The sequence below is a fragment of the Pseudopodoces humilis genome, chromosome 11 (genome assembly GCF_049639895.1).
Source record: "Pseudopodoces humilis isolate 2021_Gansu_Grassland_sample_001 chromosome 11, ASM4963989v1, whole genome shotgun sequence".
In the NCBI taxonomy this organism is placed as follows: domain Eukaryota; kingdom Metazoa; phylum Chordata; class Aves; order Passeriformes; family Paridae; genus Pseudopodoces; species Pseudopodoces humilis.
Window position 1 is genome coordinate 9,839,715 of NC_142210.1, and position 14,102 is coordinate 9,853,816.

General features: G+C 38.5%; 1 protein-coding gene and 1 long non-coding RNA gene across 7 annotated transcripts in view; one reads left to right on the forward strand and one right to left on the reverse strand.

The window, feature by feature from the left end:
• The window catches only part of LOC148183597 (uncharacterized), a 44,063-nt gene extending 37,708 nt beyond the window's left edge, over positions 1 to 6,355 (forward strand). Inside the window, exons 3-4 of the long non-coding RNA XR_015773458.1 lie at positions 4,676 to 4,892; positions 6,167 to 6,355. This is a non-coding gene — a long non-coding RNA (uncharacterized LOC148183597). The remainder of the gene's footprint in view (positions 1 to 4,675; positions 4,893 to 6,166) is intronic.
• SPHKAP (SPHK1 interactor, AKAP domain containing) overlaps positions 1 to 14,102 on the reverse strand; it is a 64,233-nt gene that overhangs the window by 34,173 nt on the left and 15,958 nt on the right. For all 6 annotated transcript variants that reach the window (XM_088061115.1, XM_088061117.1, XM_088061114.1 and 3 more), the window contains exons 2-3: positions 11,935 to 12,037; positions 5,628 to 5,738 (exon numbers count right to left, since the gene is read on the reverse strand). In XM_088061115.1, coding sequence (XP_087917241.1) covers positions 5,628 to 5,738; positions 11,935 to 12,037 — 214 coding nt within the window. The remainder of the gene's footprint in view (positions 1 to 5,627; positions 5,739 to 11,934; positions 12,038 to 14,102) is intronic.

The window sequence follows — 14,102 nt, forward strand, 5'->3', positions numbered from 1 at the left end:
CACAGATAGAAAACCACTGCAGTGTGAGACTGCCATGGAGGGACAGGAAGGGAGATGGCAGATCTAGACAGAAGATTAAAGATTGTCCCAAGTCTGAAGTGACAGGAAAGAGAAGAAAATCTATTGTCAATCTTCCACACTCTGAAATTCATGAGGCAGCTTTTGACTGCTGTATGATATACAGGTGATACTGAAAATGTGGAAATGCAACCCTTTAAGGGCATACTTGAGTTCTGTCTTAACATTAGCTCGTATGTGAAGATTTATTTTTTGGAGCCAAGTATGGACAAGAACAGAAAGTGAAATATAATTTACAGATTATACAAATAATCCTTTCAGTGGTCTTTTAAGCAGGTGCTCAGTCTGCCTGCTCTGGGCTCCACAAGGCAGAAAGCAATTGGTGAAGAGGAAGGATTTTATTTCCCTGTGCAAGCCAGAGAGGGGCTGTCTGGAAGGTACAATTCCTTACCACAGCAGCATGAACACCTACACATGCCTGAGAAAGGACTACAACTCAATGCCACAATTTAGCCTGCTGCTGTTGATTCCTGCACCTTGTCAGGATGTAATTAAGGTATCGTCAAGCTGAATAGGAAGATGAGACTTAAACCTAAAAATATCTCCAGTAATTATGGTTTAGATCTGGAAAGCAACGGATGGATTTTGATTTCTGAAAGAGACAATGCTGTTCCTGAAGATGGTTGAGTAATTACGGAGTGAAAGGTAAAATAAGCATCCTTGTAATTCCCTGTCTATGACATAGTGCTGAGGTGTGCAAGCAATCTCATGAGGGAGGGAAAACGTCTTAGTATGTCAGTCTGGTGGTTTTAGGCAGAAAAATAGGGCTTTGCCATGTTTGCTAGCAAATGCAAAACTTCATTCAAACACAATAAAACGAAGCACCTGTTTCAGCTGTGCATGGTCACTATTCAGGAGCACACGTCTTTGTTTATAACAAGCCAACAAACAAAACTCTCCTCCTTTGGGATTCATGATTGCACTTCTGTATTTGCCTGTGTAAAAAGCCTTGTTGACTACTACCAGCCCTGGGAATAATCCTTCTTTCTGAGCTCCTGTAAGACTACACCATCACTCCTCAGTGAGGGCATGCTCTCATTCTTTGGATGCTCTGAAGAACATATTGGGTATGGGGGCTCTAACTAAAGGATAGAAAATGTCCCTGACACAGTGTCTGCACTATTGTTAGCAAGTTACCTGGAAGTAATCTAGTGTCAAAGACTGATGCAAAAAAAATCTGTGTATTTGTACCTAGACATCCAAAGATATGTAGTGCTATATCTTCAAAAAGACTTGGGTGAGAAAAAGAATGAAAACCACTCATCTATTTTAATTCAAGTGAAAGCTGCTGTCCTTTGTTTCATCAAAATACACCTTGCCAAAGATATTTCCTTTTTGCATATATTATCATTCAGTTTGAATTAATTTGGGGGAACTGTTTCCTGGATGATTTTGTTCCATCCCTTGAGTGAGCACTGGCATTTATCTGACAATATGTTGAGATGATTCAAGGAAGACTTGGCTAGAAAAACTAATTTCTTAATTTCATAGTTACTTTTCTCTCTGAATTGATTTACTGCACATTTGTACAAACACCAGGGCAGTAAATGAGATGAAGCAGGAGCTGGAGGAGGAGATGAGACCACAGAAGCCCTGATTTGACCAGCTCAAATTAGTGCATAATGGCATCTTTAACCTCCTCCTGAAGTTGTTTGAAAGCTTGATGGCTAAACTGCAATTGCAATAAAAGTGATAATGCTGAAATACCTGCTTAGGACAGCAAAGCCATGCAGTTGCAAGGCAAGTAGCCAGTTCTGAAAATCCAGCTGCTCTGATAGCAAAACTACATTCTGCACTATCTCAGTTAACAGAGACACCACAGACCATGTGATCCATCATCACATCACCTGTTTGCTTTGGGAACAATCTGGTTTCTCTCTCACTTGTCATTTCACTGAGGTAAGCATTGCTTCCCTTCTTTGAAAAGCTCAAGTTTGTCCCTATGCTGGGTATGTTATCTCGCACTAAACTAATCAGATTACAGTCCTAAACTATAATTTTTTCTCCTGTGCTGCAGATGGATTAGGGTTTTTCCATGTGGCATAAGCCCACTCAGTGGTTGCTGCTACCTCCACTGTCCCACTCCCTCAGTCATGCTGTCCTCCACTCTCCTCTGTGTTTCCACCATTATCAGACCACTTCACAAAAAGTGCCAATGGCACAGGGGCACAGAAAAACAGCCAACAATTAGACAAGAGGGTGTTTTACCATGACTGAATTTGACTGAAGTTTGGGCTGCTGTCCTTGTCCTTTCCCTCTGCTCTGGCCATGTATTTCTGCTGCTCCCTTGGGCTGGAGCTAACCAATATCCAACTGCCTATGTCTGTGCATACAGCCTGCATTACTTACATTTCTGTATGGAGCATTCTGGAGTGAGCATTTACGTAGTTACAGAGTAGGAGCATTTGCAAATGGAAAAGCTGCTGGACTATTTCAAGAATGTTTTGAAACCTTTAGCACTTCATTGAAACTGTTCTCTCATCCATCTGCCTGCAAATCCATTTTTTTTCTCAGCTTTAAGGAGATATAAAACAATTTAAAATGAGCCCTTGTCACATCCTGACTTTTTAAAAAAATGTTATCTTGTTATGCTAAAGTAAGAAATGAGCACTGTTTCTTAGTACTTTGTTATAATTGAAAGGCAGGTATTTTCCACCTTTCGTACCTATACAGCCATTTAGGGGTGTAAAGTTTCTGCTTCTCCAAGATATTTGACAAGAAGTTTGCAGGATTTCTGCCAGTCTGGAAATCCACTGCCCCTCATACAAAGGCACACTGCTTTGGAATGAGAGATGCTACCTTCCTGCATCAGTGGTTCTCAAGGACAATTGCTTGTTATGCTGTGTGGAGTGGGAATGTCTTTCTCCCAGCCTCTGGGTTGGGACAGGATGGTCATGCAAAAAGTGATGGGTTGTGAGGATTTTGTGGGGAGATCATTGGAGCCTGGGTCTGTTTTGAGAGATTTTTTTTTTTTTCAGTGTAAATATGAATTCTAATGACTTTTTGCTGGCCTGGAGCATGAAAGGCCAGAGACTTTCTTGAAAATTCACTTATAAGCATCTTGAACCAAGTGAATGCCAAATATCTTGCAGGACTATACCTCTTTTTTTTTTTTTTTTTTCTTAATTTAGTTCTGTATCCTGCTTTTTTCCTAAATAATAGTTTCATTACTATGTTTAAGAAGAATTCCTAAAAGAAAACTGAGATACATCTTTAGCAGTGTGGCAATACCATCTTAAACATGGAGATGCTGTAAAAGCATTGTGAAGAATAGTGTTAAATCTTACCAACTGCTAAGATAAAGTCATAATTGACATTCCTGTGTGCAAGATGAAGAGACTGTGCTTTAGGAGAGTCCAATGCTAGAAGAAAACTGTAAACCATCTAATTCAGCAAGAATTTAGATTTCTTAAATTGTACTAACATAAGCCAAACACAAATACTAAGCGTTGGTAATCTAGATCTAGATCTTTGGAGAGAAAGTAGGGACAAAGTAGCCATCAGGTTTTTCTTTTCTGATAAGGTCTTCATAAAAGCATGTCCAAAGCAGGAAAAAAATTTTCTAAGTCTAAAGAAAGAAAGCTGGCAATAGTGGAGTAAGCAAAAAAAACTACTACTAAAACTGCTTTTATTTTTTCAGGTCACTCCATGAGGTACGAAGAATGCTACATTACAGAAATTTTAATTGCATTTATATCACTATGTGGAGCTTATGCATGATTATGTCTCACAAATCCAAGTATTTTATTCTATTAGGTGGATTTTGATTAAGTTCTCATTCAGTAGAAACAAACAAAACAAGACATCCATAATTAAAGTACTTTTAAAATACTACCTGATTATATTAGCAGGAAACTGTGTATCCTAATCTCAGTGGTAAACTGCTGCTAATCAATACCATTGTTAATTGAAGTAAGTTTAATGAAATTTTTAACAATTAGATGAATACCCTCCAAAGAGAAAAAAAACCCTTATAATATTGGTATAGAGGAGAAAGCTCTTTGAGGTAGTTTAACCTTTTAAAGCAGACAGCATGGCAAAATCAGACAATGTTGCCTGAAATAAGGAGGGTAGCAATGGCATAATCTTTCTATAACAACTTATCTTTGCTTTGTATGTCCAACCTATCAGAGATAAATATAATTTCCTCTAAGATTCTATGGAAAATTAAGCAAAAAGTCAAAGCTCAATGGGTCAAAAAGCAATAAATTAATTCTTATTTTTTGAGATAATAATTTCCTCTGAGAAAATAAGCTTTATTTTTAGGATATTAAATACTATATAGTAAAATTAAGTTGCTGTAGTCAATATGTTTTGCATTAAAAGTAATCCCTTCCTATATGAAAAACAAGGATACCACTGATTATCTGCCTGATGAATCTGCTCTGGTTAAGAATGTGTTCAGGTTCTCACGTTGTAAGGTTGCTCACTTGCACACTGGGATTAGGCTGTGTATTTTGCTCACTCTGGCGAGCAAAATTGTCTTGTCTTGTGGAAACTGATAGACCAGTGGTCAGTATGACTGATTAAGCCAAATAACCTCTGACCATATTCCTAAATTTCATGACTGCAATGACACTGCTGTGTCACTCTACAGCTCTCAGGCACTCTGCATCACCCCAGGCAGGACGTGAAGCCTCCGGCCGCCGCCTCCATGGGATGGAGATTCAGTTTCCTGGCAGCAGCAGCCTGGGTTCATCAGCTGGAGCTGAATGCCCAAGTCCTTGAGGGAATCCCAGCAGACTTCATGATAGCCCTCAGCTGGTCTTTAGGTTGTGTGCAGTACAAGCAGCGCTGGAAACCTTTTACTTGAGGTAAAGCTGATCTTTTCTAAAGCCCTTCTTTGCTCACTGAGACCAGGGAATAGCATTCAAACAGGATTCTAAGGAAGGATCTGCTCTTGAGTCCTCCATCAAGTAAAAAAATATATTAAAAACATAGCCATGTATTTCCATCCATGCAGACAGTTTATAAAGCAACAGAACTCCTATTTCTTCATGCACATCGTTGAACAAGAGCTGATCTTAATCGCGTTATAACCCACAATAATGAGATTGAAATTTAATTTCAAGTGCAAAATAATTCTGTTTGAGTTCTTTAGCAGCTTCCCCTCATCTAACATGGAAAGAGCTTTTTCTCTTTAATTGTGTCTCTCTGCCTTCAGGAACATTGAGCAGCCTTTTAAACATCTGCTCTTTCCAACCTGCCACTTAACAAGTTATGGTTCAGAATAATTTTCTCTTTGGCTTATTTTTCTCTCTTCTGAGTTGCAGATTATGAACATAAAAAAATACAGAGAGCCACCAAAATCTGAAAGCCAAAAGTGGGGAAACCTCTGCAGTAGTCTTTATTAATGTGCTATTAATGTGCTTTATTAATGTGTGTGTATTAATATAGAAATCTATATTTTTAGTTTATATGTTTGCTTTTAAAAGGAAGCTGGAAATTACAGACTATTTTAGTTTAACATGTACTGTTGTCAGCCCCACACGCTACCCAAACAAATCTCAAGGAACTTTTCTCCAGAGGAAACGGCAGTGAGTACTTACTGAGGCACAGTTGCTTTCTGACTTGTCTTCTAGAAAGCCAATTTGGCATGGTGTCCTCTGATTCTGCAGCCAGTAGTCTGTTGATTCTAGCAGACTGTTACTGCAGAGAATCTGTTAAAATAGTTAAAAATAGTTAAAATAATTGCAATTTTTTATGAGCCCTACTGTGCTTTGGGGGCCTGAACCCTATTGTTGTAACTCAATGGAAATTTTGTTGACGAAATTGGGCAGGACAGTGGGCTGGGGAGAAAGACGGACAAGACAGATCCGTTTTATTTGGACTCATCCAGTTACTGCACCTTAAGTCAAATCACTTAGATATCCCCTGAACATGAGCCAATTTTCTTCCAGAACCGAGAATCCTTGGAGAAAGACACTTGAAGAAAATGCCCAAACCCAACATTTTTATTGGAAAATATTGCTATGAGTTTTGTTCTGCGTTAAAGTGAGAAACAGATGTGTTAGGAAAACTAATTATTGAATTACACCAGAGTACACAAACTTGCAGCCTTTATGACTGACCGTATCTCTCTCCACAGTAGATCTGTGCTGCTGTCAGCAGCCTCATTTCTGGGACTTCCAAGGCTCCAGACTCCTTAAACAAGTTTTTCTGCTTTCTGAGAAGCTGAAGTACTTTGGACCTTCTGTAATGAGTCCTGAGGTCAGTCAGCACCCTGAGATCAAAACTTTGTGTTTAGTCTCTGTGTTGACTCAGCCCTACAGCTTGTGCCACAGCTTTCACTCAAACAAAACCAACATGGGGCTGTAGAGATCTGTAGACTTTAAAGAGGCAAAGCCAATGTGCAAATCTGATGCTTAGAATAAATGGAATTCTTTACTTTGTGCCTCTGTACTAATATTCTACCATGAACAAGAGGGACCATTAGTATCTTTAAAACAGCTAGGGAATAGCAGGAAAAATATTGCTGTACCAGTGGTGCAGAACATTTTCTATAGCTTATCATCTTCCTTAGGCAGCAATGTTAAGAAGTATGTTTGTGAAATAGATGTATGTTTTATTTGTATATTTTATTTTATTCTTGGAATTTTTGTATTACATAGAAATATCCTCTGCTCTACTTTTTTGACTTTTAATAATGATATTTAAAAATATTAATTTATTGCTATACCTAGGGAAAGAAAATCTATCTACAGTGCTTTACCTGACTGCATGTTTTGTACTAACACACATTTGTCCTACTTCAAGAACATTTGACCTCCAAGCCTAGATCCCTTCCTTGTGAAGAGAAGAGAGAATAACTTGTGAGGCCTTCTCACTTCTCGGGGAAGATGAATGACTGTGGAAAGCTCATCTGGCCAGTTGACAGAATTTTCTAATACCTGGGGGCATCCAGAAGTAAGCTTATTACCATCCACAGACTAACACCCACTCTAATTTTTATTTTTCTGGTAGAAAGTCAGTTACACTTGATATTTCACTCCCTGTATTATACTTATATTGATTTCTGAATAAAAGTCAGCAGGAGAGGGATGAGGAGGTAATGGGGAACACCACAGGCCCTGAGCTTGGCCTGTTTCAGTGCCCTTTTTTGGTGCCCTTCACAGAGACTTTCCACCTTTGTGGCTGTTCTCCCTGCTATGTGTTTTCTTCCAAAGAGCTTTAAAATTCAAATATAAGGTTCACAAAACACTCAGAGGAAGTATTGTGCCCAAAGACTTTTTTTTGAGAATGCCAAAGGCTCACAAATGCTTCACATGAACACCAGCCTCTTCCTGGGGGCTGCTAGCTAATCTTGTTTACTAGTGCAACAACTCTGCACTCAATAAATTTTGTAACCTCCTGTCTCAGTGCAAAAAGATTCCTGCTATCATAACTAACTCTGAGACTAGATGGGGAAAATAATATACTTCATATCCCAAAGAAACAATTTCCTATTAGTGTAATAAACTGTTGTGTGGGTTTGGTTTGTTGTTTTGTTTTGGTTTTTTTTTTGAGGAAATCTTGAAGCATTATGAACTGGTTGGTAAAATCTAGAATTAACATTCTTTTCCTCTTCACAAAACCACACGTACACATATATACATATATATATACACACACATATATGATTTCAGATTTAATTAGATTCTAGACATTCCCATCCTCAAGGGCTGAAGTTCTAATAACCTGTTAAAACATAATTTTGCATACACGAGAAACAGGGTTTTTTTTTAACTCCAACAGCTTTTGCTGTAACAAGCAATCTTGTTTAATTTCCTTAAAGATCACAGTGAATTTTTTTTCAACCTTAATCACTTTAGATCTCTCTCAAAACTCAGTTTCTGAAAAACTGTGATAGGCAGAAATTTATCATGCAGAAACAAGCTGCAGATATCCTTGGTGCTGCTCATCTTTGTCTCAGAAGGACCTGGTGTGCATTTCAGACCAGTTCAATCATAGCAGACGTATATTGTACATGATAAACCCATGAAATGAGCTGGGCAGTCCACACTTCACCTACTTTGTCTCCTGTGGGATGTTAAATAACCATTGGTAGCTTTAACTTTCTTTCAGAGGATGCTTTTATCAGGAAGCCAATACTGGTAAAGCAGCTGCAGAAGGAATAAGTCTCCTGAACAAACATTTTGGTCTGGTCAGGTCAGGTCATGGCTGCCAAACTTGAGTCACTCCAGAGTGGTTTATGATTCTAAGGATTTATACTGCACATAATTTTTTGTATGCAGCTTTTCATATCAGGCTTTGAAGTTAAGGGTAGAAATTACTACATGGAAGTTTTGGACAGCATGTGATTTCTAAATAACCTGAAAAACCTAACCTAAGAAGATGAACAGCATTATTAGGATTATGTTTTCCCTGGGGCAGATTCTCTTCTCCTGTCCTTAAGTAGTTCTGCACACACACTTAAGGATGTATCCAGAAGTATGAAGAGGGGTGAATAGGTGTAATATTTTTAATACTGGTGGTTAGGGAAAATAATTTACAGCAATTTGGATTAAAAAAAGACAGGTGAGAAAAACAAATAGATAACTATTTGATATAGAAAACAAAACAGATATACTTGAGTCCACACAGAAGAAATTAGCAGAGGTCAGCTGGTCAGATCTAAGGAACAGAATTCAGCTCAAAGTCATTTGGAAAGGCTCCAGAACTTCTCTGAAAAGCCAGCGCTGTTGGAATGGGAGAATGCAGGAACGTGTGCCAGAGGTGTCCTCACACATGGTCTGGTTTCACACAGGTCTGGGTGGTGCTCAGGAGATGGAGGTGACATTTGAGTCAGTGGTGGCAGGAGTGGGGGGTAAACCTTGGATCATTTTAAACTCCATCTTATGAAGCACAAGTTATTGCATTAGGACCATTATAGACATGATGTTGCTCAGAGCTTTCCCATTAGTACTTCTGTGGAGGAAGGATAATTTGGGCCACCCTGCAATGCTGGAAACACGTAGGGTTACACACACCTGCTGTGCAAAAGTGTATCTCTAGAAGCCATGTGTATATTTGGGCATATTTCTTTGGTAACAGACAGCTCTGTGGTCAAAGACACATATATGGTAAGAATAAATGGTATATTTCTTACAGCCTCTTTCTATTGTAAGGCAATTCTCCCTGTTAAATAGGTTAATGTGTTTAGAAAAGTGGGAGTTTGCATTTGCACATGCACAAAAAATTGATGGGATATTCATGCTTTTAAATGAATACAATGAAGTCCTTATAGTAAAATAATATATGACTGCAATTATCAAAAGTGTATAAGCTTGAAGGAGTTATTCTAAATTAACAGAGCTAGTTAATTAATCAAAAGCAATGTGAGAACTGGTATTCTTTGTACCTCTACCAGAATATTACTACTGCCATTCTTGCATTTAAGCATTTTTTCAAAATATACTGAGGTGATCTGTCCCAAATGACAAGAAAACTAATCCTCTTCTCCTTCAGTTGTCAGTCTGCAGTCCCGCACTTTAAGAGTTTAAGAGTTTAAGAGTTTCACTTGACAAAATTTCATTCTCCTGTCTTGTACTTCTCTTCATTCTTATTTAATTAAGACAAGTGCAGGGCCAATCCCACTGACACACTGTTAGGATTTTTGCTATCAGCTGGAAACTGAAAACATAATTTGATTCATTGACCATACTCATGTGACAGCTGCACACACTATACCGCTGTATATCTGGTTTGGAGCAGGATCATCACCCAGAAAATAATTCAGGATGAATCTGCATCATGCACTAAATGTGAAATCAGCAGTAATTCATGGTTCTAAAAAAAAGTTTTCCACTCTTATCTAGAGACTCAGCCGTCAGCATTACTCAGTGTGTTGTGAATCAATGAACTAAATCAGCCTCTAGCAGAGTGTGGATTAGAGAAGTCACTCTCTCCCAGAGGAAAATACTGCATATGAGTTTAGTGTAACAGCTTCCTGCTCCCTGATTTAGATCACAAGACATTAAAATACAGTAAATATCTATAACTGAGACAGCATTAAAAAGGCTCTGCTCCATAAATGAAACATCTGCATTTTCATGACTGAACATCTTAATTGCTTTGGTTAATTACTACTCATCAAAAAAAGATAGGAAAGTGGGACATACAGAATAAAACGGGATATCAAGGGGCACATCTTCTGCATTCATTTAGGTTGGTCTGTGTAGTAACAGGCTACATCTCATATGGTTCCTGACAAGAGCCATTCATGCCAAATATAACTACTCAAACCTGCAACTGTTTAAACTGTTCCCTTGCAGCCAGAACCCACAGCATTTCACTTCACAGCCAATTACATATCTAACTTCCAAATCATCTAACACAGGCTGGAAGAGAATTCTTCATCCTTTTATACACACACACACACACACACACACACACACACGATAAACTTTCTCTGACAGCTGTGTAAAGAAGCCCAAAACATCCTGCTGTTTGTCAGAAGTAACTTCTTTTAGTGTGCTGACAATCATAAAATTGACTTGTTTTACAATGAATAGCTCAAATGTATAGGATTGGATGGGTGAAGCAGCTCTCAGCCATGTGATACAGGCTACCCTTTAAAAGAGAGTGATACTTCTGAATGTGACCAAGCAGGAGCCTTTTTTGTAAAGGCAGTGGTGGCACCTAGTGCTGTTCCACTGTCCTTCACTCTTACATAAAGTAGACAACTCTTAGATTAAACAAAAAATGTTTTCCCACACAGTAGATTTTCTGTCTATATGAGGATTCCAATTCCAGTCAGAAGTATTTTTAAAACCCAAGTGTTATTTTGCAAATGAACCCTTTGATCAAATGAAATATTGACACTTTATCTTTTAACCATGTTGGGGTGAGGAAGAGAAGCCCAGTCCCAGTATACACATCTGTCTTATTGAGTTCACTTTTTATCTCAATGACACTATATCTAACAAAATTTCCGTGCATGGTTTTCAGTACAAGAAAATTAAATCTTTAGCACGTACATGTTTTATTCTTCACTCTTGTTACATAAAACAAACAAACAAAAAACTCCAAACCCAAGAGGAAAGCGTTATTAAAAGTCAGAATTATGAGAAGACTGAATGAACTGTGAAAGTTTAAAATGAATGCTATCTTTTCAGCTCTAGAATGATGCCTGTGGGAGACAGTAGAGCTCTGAGGCTTACTGCAACATGAGAAGTGAAAGACAGCCTGTCCTCCTCAAGAGTCTCTGGTAGTGTCCCCTTCCCTCAGACTGCACTGCCAAAACAAGCTCCTAGGAAGGAGGAATAAAAGGTCTTCACTTTTGTATTATCAGTTGTACTGAAATTAGCTACATGCATAAAATGATATTCAACCCCTCCTAATGACATACATACACACACAGGTGTCACTTCCCACCCCCCTCCCCCCCCCCCGTTCTAAATGAAGTTATTGCATATAAACCTGATTTTAGGAAACAATAACAGCAGTCTATACCACCTCTTGTAGAAACTAATCCAAAGTTTTTTCAGGAAGGACCCTCCATTGCATTGACCTCAGAGAAGCAAAGCTCTGTCTGTGACCCAGAAACTTGTCATTTATTGAAGAGCAGTACTGAAGGTATTCATGCTATGCACTGCTTTTGTTTCTTATAATGAAATGTCATATAATGAAGTAAATTAGAAATGTTCAATGGGAGTTTACCTCCCATATAAGTATAATGTATTTTGGGACCAGACAAGTATAGACTAGGCAGACAAAGCTTGCAAGATACCATAACAGCACCACTGAGTTATTTTTCTGTATCAAACCTTTTCTAAGTATCACTTAAATTTTGTATTCCTCACTAAAGCTGCAATCTAAAAAGCAAAGCTATATATATATATTAGACTTTGAATGTAACATAAACTTAAAAGTTACCTTCTTACATGCTGTGACAGAGCTTCCCAAACTGCTTGCAGAACTGCCTGTGCTGCTGCCTTGGTGCTCTGGGACCTCACGCATCAGTGGAGATTCAAAGTTGCTGAAGAACAAAAAAGAAACAGGCCCCCAAAAACCTTTCCAGTGACTCAGCTACATAAATAACTCAAGTAATACCAAAACACAGGTCAGTAAAGAGATGTAACTTAGAATACAAGATGTGGTCTGTACTCTGATGTTACTAGTCAATTTATTGCTAATTTTCCCTTTTTGGAAGACTATCCCGAGCTACACGCTTTGGATACAAAATAGCAGACTGATGTCTTTTGAAGACTAGAGGAAAGCATAAACTGCCTAAAACCAGATCTGTCTCAAATGCCAATGTAGAAAGTGGTACTGGCTTGTTTGCATAAGCAGGCAGTTTGGAGCAGCAAATGAAATACGCACTGCATTAATTCCACTTGGTAAACAACAGAAATATTTGCTGCATTTTTACCTGCCAGGATTGAAGTAAAGGGGTAGTGATTGCAAAGTAAAAAAAAAAACCACAACAGGACAGGCAATATTCTGTAATCCAGATGGAACAGCTCGATACACCGTAGGTTTGGAGCTAAGGTAAGTCGTGCACATATTCTGTTTTGTGATTCAGTGGTACACAACAAATACGTTTACTTTGGGACTGTGCAGATGTAAAGTACAAAACCATAAAAACAAGTTCCCCCAGCCAAATTATCTGCACACACAGCAAGAACCAACCCTCATACTTTTCTTTTGGAATAGCTCAGGCCAGTCTTCAAAGATCTTCCATCATACAATAATTGCATAGACAAGATTAATGAAGTTTCTCCTTCTGGTCATGACATGATCACAGTTAAAGGCCACGTGTGCTAAAGGACTATTTATCCAGGAACATACCAGGGGAAAAGTATCCTACATGAACATGTTCTGCTTCTCAGACTGGGTCTTTGGAATTCTTTTAATTATTGCAAGCCACCTATGAGAACATGTGGAACATGTTGTGATGGACACCCAGGTTACCATGGCTTGAGCAATAATCTCTCATTGGTTCCAGTGTGATAACAGACAGTGCACAACTTCCTGCTATGCCCAAACCTAAAGTGCATTTTCCTGTCACCTTTACTGAAGAGTAAACCAGTATGTTAAGAGCAGGCCAGAAGCACCTTTTTTCTTTTGAAATCCAAAGCCAAGTATGACTAAGGCTACCCTCAAAGATTCATGCATGTATCTTTCACCAGATACTGCTTAGGACTAGCTATGAATATACGCACTCCCACTGGTAAGGAACTTTGTCAATGAGAATTCTGCTGATGTGTGTGGCGCTATTCCATAATAATTTAAAGAAGTATCTAGATGTGCTGAAATTAGAAGAGTGAATAAAAAATATAAAACTAATTTAGGACTTGTTAATTGCTAGCTGGGAGGAAGTTTCATGAATCACATCAGATGACTGAATATAGATGAACAAGAGACCCCAGAGAGTTAATTGACTTCACTTGGAAAGTATGTTACCACTTAATACTCTGGAAGATCACCATCATTTGTACTTAGATGACTTTTGCCTGTTTACAAAACTCTGCTTCATTGCTCAGATGATACAGATACACAGTAATATTTCTGGGCAGTAATTTCTCTGGCATTTGACACAGCAACATAGCACTTTATAGGCCTAATACTGAGTTCTTTAACAGAATGAGGAAAATTAAACATGTGAAGCCAATTCTGGCTTTCTATCTCCATTTAAAGGAGGAACCTCATATTCAGAGGGTCAAATCTTACATAAGTTAAGTATCCTACTTGATAAGTCCACATTGAGATGCAGCCTTTGGACAAGGTAAAACTCGCCACCCCCAGAAGAAGCTGTGCACTGCCTCTTTTTATAAGATGCATCACCTCTGCAATCTAATAGAAAATTACAGATCAAGGCTGACCTGCAGGTTGAAGTACAAGGCCTGTTGTACTGTTTTCTCCTCTTCACTGAGAGAAAGACTGAGGGACTCTGCCACAGGAAGCTGATGGGCTGCTAAAGACTATTTGCTCTTAGTTCTACTATGTGCAGGGAATTGAACTTCAGTGCGTGAAGTGCTGCTATGTCTAACAGCAACAAAGATAACAATTTCACAACCATCTGAAGGCCTTCTTTGGAACTT